At 45.1% G+C, this 11,208-nt stretch overlaps 1 protein-coding gene across 1 annotated transcript; it reads left to right on the forward strand.

Annotated features, from left to right (window-relative positions):
- The first annotated feature begins 245 nt into the window (after positions 1 to 245).
- LOC124673581 (glucan endo-1,3-beta-glucosidase 13-like) lies at positions 246 to 2,491 on the forward strand. Its single transcript, XM_047209629.1, has 4 exons — positions 246 to 309; positions 587 to 1,933; positions 2,105 to 2,362; positions 2,469 to 2,491. Exons 1-4 carry the CDS (start codon positions 246 to 248, stop codon positions 2,489 to 2,491), a joined length of 1,692 nt encoding a protein of 563 aa, XP_047065585.1.
- Positions 2,492 to 11,208: the final 8,717 nt, after the last annotated feature.

The following is an 11,208-nucleotide window of genomic DNA, read 5'->3' on the forward strand; positions in this document are numbered from 1 at the left end:
TCATGATAGGGTAGGCTATATGGCACATTGAATCGATACATGCATGTACCATGGTGCAGCCCCCATGGTGCAGTGCATGATGTGTACTCCACGGATAGGAGCCGGAGGAAATTGCGTGGAAATCTCCAAACGAAGTGCTCCAATTGCATGTCGTGCGGACCTCGACCTCGATCGTCCCGGCTATAAATTCCGCGGCTCATGATCCCAGACTCCCCGTCTTCCATGCTCAAACGTAGAAAGAGCATATGGCGCTCACTCACCTCCTCCTGATCGGCGCGGCGCAGTTACTTGCCTTCTTCACCGGTTCAGGTAATCAGTCCGGGAATAAACTAAAGCTCTAAGGTATTATTACCGGTGCAGGATCTTGTCCTCTATTGTCCAGCAGACTACATAGGGTTCTACTAGTACGTATTTATCTCCTTTGTACCGTTATGAATATTCGTACTGTTGGAGTGGCTGTGTGAATCATAGCTATGCAGAGGCCCAGGTGTAATGTTTAAGATTTTTAAGTAATAAAACATCCTTTGTTGAAAAAGCCCGTGTATATATAGTTAGTAGCTGACAAATTAAGCAATATCTCTGACAGAGGCCGGCGCTGTGGGCGTGTGCTACGGTATGGTGGGTAGCAACCTGATGCAACCGCCGGCTGTGGTGCAGCTGCTGAAGAAGAATGGCATCACAATGGTGCGGCTGTACGACGCCGATGCCGGAGCGCTCAGCGCGTTGGCCAACACCGGCATCAAGGTTGGTGTGTCGGTACCGAACCAAAATCTGGCAGATGCGGCTGGAGGAATGTCGTACGCGCTCCAGTGGGTGCGGAGCAACGTTAAGGCGTACCCGAACACGCTGATCGACACGGTTGCCGTCGGCAACGAGGTGTTCGACCAGGCACCCCAGCTGACCCCTCAGCTCCTCCCGGCAATGAAGAACATCCAGGCCGCGCTGGCCAGCGTGGGGCTGGCGGACGCCGTCAAGGTCACCACGCCCATCGCGTTCGACGCTCTCAAGGAGTCTTCCCCGCCGTCGAAAGGCGAGTTCAAGGACAACATCGCGCAGTCGGTGATGAGCCCCATGATCGACTTCCTGGACCGGACCGGCTCACACCTTTCCTTCAACATCTACCCCTACTTCGCCTACAGGGACCATCCGGAGCTCATCTCCCTCGACTATCTACTGTTCCGCCCCAACAACGGGTTCTATGACCAGGTCACCGGCCTCACCTACTACAACTTGTTCGATGCTATGGTTGATGCCGTTTTCCATGCCGTGGAGAAGCTGAGCAGCTCCAGCGAGCATGCTCGAGGTAGGATGCTTAGAGGTCGTGGCACGAAAATAACTTGTTCAGAATGTGGGTTTCCGACCAAAGGTAAAATAGGGCCGCCTCTCAAGCACCAGGACGCCTACCCAGCTGATTATTTAGGGGGGCAAAAAGAGAGTGCGGCGGCGGCCACCACCGCGAACGCCCAAACCTACAATTCTAACCTCATCAGCAAGGTTCTTAGAGGCACCGGCACACCTTACAAACCCAACGCCGACATCTCCGTCTACATCTTCTCCTTGTTCAACGAGAATCTCAAGACCGGCGACGAGGAGGAGCGCAACTTCGGGCTGTTCTACCCCGACGGCACACCCGTCTATAAGGTCGACTTCGGCCACCCTGGTCCGTCTCCTGCTACCCCTACACCTGCGGGGCCTAGCTGGTGCACGGCGAACGCGGGTGTCGGGGACAAGCGGCTCCAGGATGCCCTCGACTACGCGTGCGGCCACGGGGCGGACTGCAGCCCCATCCAGCCCGGCAAACCGTGCTACCAGCCCAACACCAAGGTCGCGCACGCGTCCTACGCATTCAACGACTACTACCAGAGGAAGGGCCGTGCCAGCGGCACATGTGACTTCGCTGGAGCCGCTTCGATTGTCTACCACAAGCCAGGAGGTACGTATTACTGCTAGTTGTAATCATATATTACATCTGTCTATAAAAAGATATTGCAAGTCTATATCATCCTTTTATAAACGTAGGAGTTTCCAGCCATCATATGGAATGGAATACCTTATTTTCCCCAGCAACAACACCTCACGGTGTGCAAGATAAATATATGTATAGGCACCTGCGACGGGAACGCGGCGAGCTGGTGTGTGGCGAACGCGGCCGCAGGAGACAAGCGCCTTCAGGACGCGCTGGACTACGCCTGCGGTCATGGCGCCGACTGCCGTGCCATCCAGACCGGCGGTCGGTGCTTCGATCCCAATACCAAGGTCGCGCACGCGTCCTATGCATTCAACGACTACTACCATCGCAACGGCAGGTCCGATAAATCGTGTGACTTCGCTGGCTGCGGCTCCGTCGTCCACCAGCAACCTAGTGAGTAGACTACACCCTCGATCGCTCCTAATGTCACCCGCGAATTCGCTACTCTTCCGTCTTCTGAATTTGATCTAATGCTCTGTATTTGATCAACTGTTGGCAGGGTTTGGCAACTGCGCCCTGTGATGGATAGACTATATATACCACAACACACGTACGTACGAGACCGCCTTGCAGCTCGGCCAAGGCTAATATAACTAAATAAACCAGCTGCCTCCTTTCCAAAAACCCTAGTTTTGCAATAAAATCCATGTACTTTCAAATCTGGTGCACATCTGTAATCGAATACGATGCATAGTTATACTGGATAGATACGAATTTGTAGAAGATTGAGATTGCGCTTACAATGCTCATACAACAATAAAGGGAAATGTTTAGTAAAAATGTCATCAACTTGATCCTTAGAGGCGATGAAGCGAAACTACAGTTGATTTTCACAAACACGTTTAAAAACAAAGTGAAAGTCAATTTCAATATGCTTTGTTCTTGCGTGAAAGAATGGGTTCAACGACATATATGTTGTAGCAATATTATCACACCATAACACTAGAGGATGGACTGTAGCCACACCAAGTTCTTGGAACAAAGACTGTACCCATGCAATCTCTATCGTAGCATTAGCAAGGGCTTTATACTCAGACTCACTACTTGATCTTGACATAGTACACTTCTTACGAGCACTCTAGGCGATTAAATTCACTCCATAAAAGATAGCATATCCTCCGTGAATCGCCGGTCATCAATACTGCCAGCCCAATCTAAATCTGAGAAAGCTGAAAGAAGCGTAGAGGAGGAGGATTGAAGCTGCAGCCCATAGTCAAAACCCAAAAACTAATGCATGACACCAAAGATACTTCACAGAGAAATCAGATCGAAGCTGGCTGACCAATCTGGAAATAACAGCTGCAGTGGAACTGAGAACAATCTTATCATCAACATATACAAGAATGTAGATAGTAACATCTGAGGGGCCGAAGGATGAACAATGATGTGTAAGGTGAGAAACCCAAGGAGCCTACTTCAGCTCATATAGAGATTTCACAAGTTGACGGTAATGATCACACTAGTAGGAAACTAGCTATAGGTGGGAGGCTATTCCGTGGCAGACATGTTTTGCATGCGCCACAGAAATTATTTCTATGGCGGACCAAACCAGATGTGCCACTGAAATAGCATGCTTTTGTGGTGCACCAAAGTCACATGCGCCACAGAAATACGGTGGGGCCCACTCAATACTGGTTTCACTATTTTTGTGGTGCACAAAAACACGTGCGCCACACAAATAAGATATTTTATGTGGCACACCTTGCTTGGTGTGCCACAGAAATGGACCCTATTATTGGGGGTCGGCCCGTCCGTATATCTCTCGCACGTACACTCCGCTCCCCCTCCCCCTCCCTCACCCGTACACTTCGCTCCCCCTCCCACGACGCCGCCCTCCTCTTCTTCTCCACCAACGACGGGACGCCAACGACGGACGAGCGGGCCGCTCCATCTCCACGGATGGAGGAGGCTGGAGGGCAGCCTAGGTCGTGGGCATCGAGCAGCAGCCCGAGATCTAGGCGCAGGGACCTCCATGTTGACCTCCACAACGCGCTCAGATCCGCTAGGACCGGCCCCTCCTCCGTCTCCATCACCTACATGGTGGTTGCTCCGTCCACTTCAGCCAGAAGGCTGTCTTCCTCCTCCCGCCCCTTCCTCAGTTTGCTTTTGCTGGTTTGTGCTGATGTCCATGCACGCCAGGTGCTTGAAAAAATGTGATGTATATATAATTTCCCTTTATTATAGGCCTATATTCAGGTTGTATATATTGTTTTGGTTGAATTCGAATGCATCATCATGTCCAGCGCACATGGTATATTGATTGTCATTTAAACTTGATTCATTAAAAAAAAAACCTTTAGTACTGTATCTCAACATGGAACTGATTCTTACCCCATTGTCGATCACGATGCTCAGTTAGTGTACTACTGTTGAGCATATATATATATTGGAAACATGACCAGATAGCACACTGTAGCTAAACTGCAAACAAGTGACCACTGCTATAGTTGAAAATGATGGAACACTTTGTTTGGACAATAAGCGCGTCATCGTCAAGTAATGGAACATCTACCTTTATTGGATTGTGTTGCATTCCTTGTTCCATTGGTTAAACAAACTATGGTATTTCGGTTATATTATTTGTTCAAAGGGTCTGAGATACTACTAACCATCGAGCCTTCTTGGCGCCTTTAGTACTGTATGATGATTAGAATGTTGGGTCACTACACTTGGAGGTGGGACGAGTGAATTTGGTGTGATGGCATAAATATCAATCTCTTGTGCATCCTACTTGGTTTCACTGACCCCGTCTCTAAATGTTAATATTTGTTTCGACCAACAATGCACGAGGCATTCCATTTAGTTCATACTACTTGTCTCTTATTTGAGGGCACTTCTTAATTAATTGCATGTTTTTTGAAGGTGAAACAGTGGGAAACCCCACTGCAATTTTTATATTAATCAGAGTTCATATCATTACAGGTAAGAGGGAGACCTATAAAAAATAAAAATAAAAATAAACAAAACTAGTCTAAATCCGAGATTGGAGCCATTCTTTAAAGGTATCTGCATGCTTCTTCTTCATTCTATAAGTGAGCAACTTTGCTTCTTGGAGGAAGATTATTTTCCAAGTTGCAAAGCTTGGCGTCTGGTTGTTGAAGATTTTATTATTTCTTGAAATCCAAATGCCCCAAGCTGCTAGAATTATTATTTCCATTGCAAAAGGATACTTCAGTTTCTTCTTTATATCTGAAATAGCTTGAAAAATTGTCCCATCCCTTCTTCTTTGTGGACAGATATAGTTCCAGCAGTTTTGTGCAAAGTTACAATTCCAGAACAAATGGGTCATATTTTCTTCTTGCTGATAGCAATAATTTTGAATACAATCATAAGAAGGCAGAGTCATATTTTTCCTCTTCAACAAATTCCTGGTATTGAGCCTGCCATGTAACAGAAGCCAGAAGAAGAACTTGTGCTTTGGTTGACATGACGACTTCCATATCCAACCAAAATGTGGTTGCACCTCTTGATATCCAATCAATGACTTATAGGCTTTCTTTACAGAGAAATTATTGCTTCCCCAAATATAGCTCCATTTATCTGAATCGTCTTCACTTATATTTTCTCTAGCATTTTGACAAATAATCTCCATTTGTAGAAATTCTGAATATGCCTGCTGTGATAAAGGTAAGTGAAAAAGGTCTTCCAAGAATTCAGTGTCCAGTACTTCCCTGACAGTCAACAAATGATTTCTTGCATAAGTAATCAAATGAGGCAAATTGTGCTGCAAACAATTGTCTTCCCAGTTATCCTGCCAAAATAAGCTTGATTTCCCATCCCCTAAATTGCATTTGGCCAATCCTTTGAAAGTATCAACAAGTTTCAGGTGAGTTCTCCACCAAAAAGATCCCTCCAGTGATGCTCCTAGGAGACTTCCATTATTATAATAAGCTCCTTTCACCAGCTTGACCCAAGGAATATCATGATTATTATAGAATTTGTCCAAAATTTTCAACAAAAGTGCTCTGTTTTGAGTGTCAAGATTTAACACTCCTAATCCACCTTGGTTTTTGGGTCTTGTGACTTTTTTCCATGGAATAAGAGCTGAACCCTTTGCTTGAACATCTCCATTTTTCTTTCTCCAGAGACAGTGCCTCATGTATTTGATCACTTGTTCCTTTACAGTAATGGGCACATCAAAACAGCACATAAAGAAAATTGGTAGAGAGGAAAGTACAAATTTGACCAACTGCAGCTTTCCACCATTGGCAGATGATTCGAATGTTTGGTCACTACACTCTAGGATGGGGTGGGTGAACCTGGTGTGATGGCACAAATATCAATCTCTCGTGCATCATACTTGGCTTCGCTTACCCCATCCCTGAATGTTAATATTTTTTTCGACCAACAAAGTATGAGGCATCTTATTCAGTTGATCCTACTTGGCTTGTATTTGAGTTGGCATTACTCGTTTACTTTGGTGTTTCTTCCATTTTAGTGCCGATGATTAGAATGTTTGGTCACTACACTCGGGGGAGGTGCTAGCGAGCCTAGTGTGATTGCATCCTACCTTGCCTCGCTAACATCATTCCTAAATGTTAATATTTGTTTCGACCAACAAAGTATGAGGCATGCTATTTAGTTGATCCTACTTGGCTTGTATTTGAGTTGGGCTTTTTCGTTTGTTTTGGTCTTTCTTTGAGATAGTGCCGATGATTAAAATGTTTGGTCACTGTACACTCGGGGGTGGCGTATGTGATCCTGGTAAGATGGCACAAATATCAATGTGTTGTGCATCGGACTTGGCTCACTTACGCCATCCCTGAATGTTAATATTTGTTTTGACCAACAATGTATGAGTCATTTATTATTCGATCCTAGTTGGCTTTTATCCGGGGGCGGTGCAAGCGAGCCTGGCGGGAGAGAGGAGGGAGCGGAGGAGGTACCGGATGAAGACCACTTTCATCGCAATGATGCTCGTAGTGACTCTCTTCTATTTGTATCTCGAGATGATGAACATTTTATGAATTAAGACTTGTATGTAAAAATTTGACACTTGGCACTATATGTGTATCTCGATCGGGATCGAAGTAATGTGATGATGTTGTTTATATTATATCTGTGCAATGTACATGCTATTTATATTATATATGTATACTAATGTATATAATGTGTATAATATCAGTATACTGCTATATATAACTTGTATGTGTATAACAGACAGTACAAAATCGTGTATACATGTAGTTAATTCTGTGACGCACCTAAAACTAATTCGGTGGCGCACCTACTTCTGTGGCGCACCGTGGGTACAATGCATCACAAAAAGAAGATAGGGGTGCACGGGCTGGTGCGCCACAAATATCCAATTTTTATGGTGCGTATTCTGTGGCGCATAATAGGCATTTAATTAGGTGCGCCACAGAATACTCTTTCCCTACTAGTGTCAGGCTTGCTAGAATCAGTAAAACCAGGGGGCTCGCGCATGTAACCCTTCTCATCAAAAAATCCATTAAGAAAGTTATTTTGGACATCAAGCTGACAGATATGCCACATGTGTGAAAGCATCATAGAGAGCAACAATCAAATAGTTGCTGGCTTCACCGCATGACTGAAAGTTTCGTCAGAATCTAGACCATAGCGTTGTATATATCCTTCAGCAACTAGGTACGTCTTGTATCGCTCAATAGAATCATCCGCATGAAGCTTGACTTTAAAAATCCTGCTAGCTTCAATTAAATTAACACCAGGAGCAGGATGTACTAGTCTCCACGTACCATTAGCCTAGAGAGCGGAGAACTCAACCTGCATAGCTTCGTGCCAAATAGGAATGCGGATAACCTCTTTATAATCATGAGATGTATGTGTGATTTTAGATTCTGCACTAGTAGGAAAAACTCCATAGAGGAACGCTCAATGGTCTAAAAACACGCGACTGGTATTAGTAGTCAGGAGCCGATAACGCGCACGGCATACTACAGAGACTAGCGCACACAACTAGTAGGTGGACCCTTTATGCACTCGGGTCCAGAAAGTACCCGCAGCGAGCGCCAATGAAAGCACGCGACTGGTATGTACAGATTGGTCCCGTGTCACTTTGCGTGCACACTTGCACCATATTGGGCTTACATGTGCGGGTGAGCGAAAATATTGACATCGTGTCCTATTTTGGCACACTACTACTAATCAGCTTAGTAGCAGGTTGCCCAATTAGAGATGACCATGTGCTATGTCATCTAGTTTTAAGGAAAATTAATAAACATGAATTTTGATATATTATGCAAAATGGCCTCATGTTTCGGTAAAACGGCTTTTCTGGTTGCATACGACCTCCGATGAAAAAACTTTTTATATGAAAAATATATCTACGCAAAATTTTAGATCCGATTTCATTGTTTAGCAATTTTTTAGATTCCAAAAAATCAAAAAGGAAAATAGAGTTTTTTAGTTTTTGATTTTGATGTAAAACAATTTCTAATTTGAAAATAGCAATTTTTTTCACTTTCGCACATCCTCTTCCACTTCTCCACCTTGTCCCTTCCTCCTCTTACACTCCTCCACCCTCATTCTCTTCCACTTCTTCACCTTCTCCCCTCCTCCTCTTCCCCCTGTCCACCTTCTTTCCCTTCGTCTCTTTCACTTCTCCACCATATCCTCTCTGGCAATTGCAATCATCCATGTCCTCCGACGACAGCGAACACCTTCCCTCATCTCCGGCAAAGGCGACCACCTCCTTCCTGGCAACGACAACCACCTCCTCCCTCGATGAAGGGCCACCGTCGACGCCCTGCTCTAGAGACATGCTCCTCTCTTAGATCTCGTCAATGCCAAGGACTCGATTGCTTTCTTTCGGTGTTTAGGGTGTTTTCTAAAAAATCACGTGGATAGATGGGTGCTCTTCCCAACTTTACTTTAAATTGCAAAAATAATACGGGTAGCGGACCGGACGACTAGTAGGACCTTACCATTGGCAAGGTACCACTAGCGGGCAGGGGCCTGCGACTGGTAGCCTAATTCGGCACGCGACTGGTAGGATATTCTGCACTAGTGTTGCATGCTCTGCAAGAACACAACTCCATGCCATTTTGTTGTGAATACAAACTCTTGGTTGTTGAATGCCACGACGGAGGCTCGTGACTGGTCCAACTGGCGGTGTAGATGATGGCATAACAAAAGATGCTGAATTTGGAGCCGCAACAGCCGAGGAAGCTATCACATCAGGTGAGGCATGGGAGGCAGACGACACCGGTCTTCTGCTGTCAGAGGGAGCATGACATAGAGGGTTGTTGTCCCGAGCCATCTGAAGTTGCATATAAGTGACTAGTTGTTTCAATTGGCATATGTTATAATCATTCTATTTATGTATAATATTCTCACACTGAAGAAAATTTTGAATTGTATTTTTAGATCCTTTAAGCAATATTTGCGGCTTCTACTTTTAAGGAAGAAGCGGTATCATGAATGGATTGTGTCCTTCAATGTGCTCCAAGTCAATGGTGATGCTACCGAGACCCATTTAAGGTACATCAGATATCCTTGCAAAGGTACATCACCATCGCGGAGACGAAGACATAACCAAAGTTATTCCAGTTAGTCATGGTGGTGTCTGCTGCTGTTCTATTAGAGTTATGGAAGCTCACCAGTACTTCTGTGTTTTTGTTTTTATTCAAATAGGGCCATTTGATTTCCTTTCTATTAGTATTCTAGGGTGCGATTGGTAGGTCTCGGGCCTTTTTGGGCTCCCGAGGGCACGACGCTGGGGGCTAGGACGAGTAAAAATGGGCCAAAAACCATGGTGTGCATTTCGTTTGGTTGCCCACAAGATATTTTTCATGGCCCTCAAGACAAACAGGTGCGGTTGTTTGGTCAGCTGTGTAAACTTGCTTTGCTCTACCTTGGTCACCTTATAGTGTGTTTGGTTGTATATCATTGAGGCGTTGTGGTAACCTCTTCTCACGAGTGGTGAGGCTACCAGCAACAACAAGAATCGGGTGACCAGCAAGAACACCAAGAACACGAAGAACAACGATAACAACACTAGTAGCAAGTCATTGCAGTAGTTCTAGATAACTACGACCAACTTAGGATAGTATTTAACCATGTTCACCAGACGAACTATGGATAGTGCTTAAATATGTCGATCAATCCTCATCCTGATCAAGCCTCTTCATGCAGTCACGGTGTTGCGGGCACCTGCCAACAACCTTGCAGCCTGAGTAGTCGAAGATGACCATTTTGTACTCACTTCCACTCAAGTTCTTGAAGAAGATCATGTAACCAAACTTGAGGTTGTGTGCGACGGCGAAATCTGACCAGCCAACTTCCAGGACAGCCTTGCCACTAACCTCCTTGATGTTCATCTCCCGCTGGTACCCTGTGGTAGTATTGATGATCATCTTCCCCGGCACCAGGCCAAGGACAGGCCTGAAGCCATCTGAGAGAGCGAGCACACTGATCCCTAGAGCCACGAGCACCTTGCAGAAGTGGGTAGGCGACACATCCTCATGGAAGTGGCCAAGAGTCGGTGGTCGTCCCCTAGGCCTCTTGCTTGATAGATCCAACTCCTCGTAGAAGACCTCGTAGCTGCCTTTGGTTTCTTCAAGGTATTCTCCTTCATTTCTCTCACACTCTCGCAAGGGTTCTGAAAGTAAAGAGGTGAGTGTGATCGTACTCAACAAACTCAACTTAAATTAAAAAAAAGTATCCGATGCACCAACTACAACATCTGATCAGGAACTCAAAACATTGATTTTATTCTGAAAACCTATGTCCATCACCCTTCATAGGGTCTCTAGAACTTCACGGAATTTCTTTCTTGCGGCGTTCACGGTTCTTCCTAGCTAGAACAAGGAGTTACAATCTGCAATTCAATACAATATTGAACAAAATACCTAGAGAGCCTAGAATATATCTCTCCTTTATTAGGACAAGCAAATTCCACTCTTGAATCATTAAGCTCCCATACATACTTACGGGTATACCTGAGTCTTAATTTTTACGTCACATGGGTTTAAGCGGGGAGGGCCGATAATATCAAAAGATATCCTCCAATATGAAGCCACTTATATACTCATATATTGGTCGTGGCATATCTTCTATTACAAGACAGATGGACTAGTATTACGATTAGTGGGGCACTAGAAACTTACTTGGTTTCTCCAGCTTTTCCAACACAAAGACACACACTTAGACTTGGTGGGGTTGATTTTTATTGCGGAAGTCAACGAATCTCTTTTTACCATGCTTGTTGGCAGTCCCCATCGCTTGGGAGAACAGTCGCAACATCTATTATATACTAA

This window comes from Lolium rigidum, chromosome 7, assembly GCF_022539505.1.
Source record: "Lolium rigidum isolate FL_2022 chromosome 7, APGP_CSIRO_Lrig_0.1, whole genome shotgun sequence".
NCBI classification, from domain to species: Eukaryota; Viridiplantae; Streptophyta; class Magnoliopsida; order Poales; family Poaceae; genus Lolium; species Lolium rigidum.

Bases quoted from the DNA above. Each gene is read 5' to 3' on its own strand.
- LOC124673581 (XM_047209629.1), top strand. From the start codon at position 246: ATGGCGCTCACTCACCTCCTCCTGATCGGCGCGGCGCAGTTACTTGCC. The intron at 310-586 runs GTAATCAGTCCG...TATCTCTGACAG, and splicing joins TGCCTTCTTCACCGGTTCAG to AGGCCGGCGCTGTGGGCGTG. The intron at 1,934-2,104 runs GTACGTATTACT...ATATATGTATAG, and splicing joins TGTCTACCACAAGCCAGGAG to GCACCTGCGACGGGAACGCG.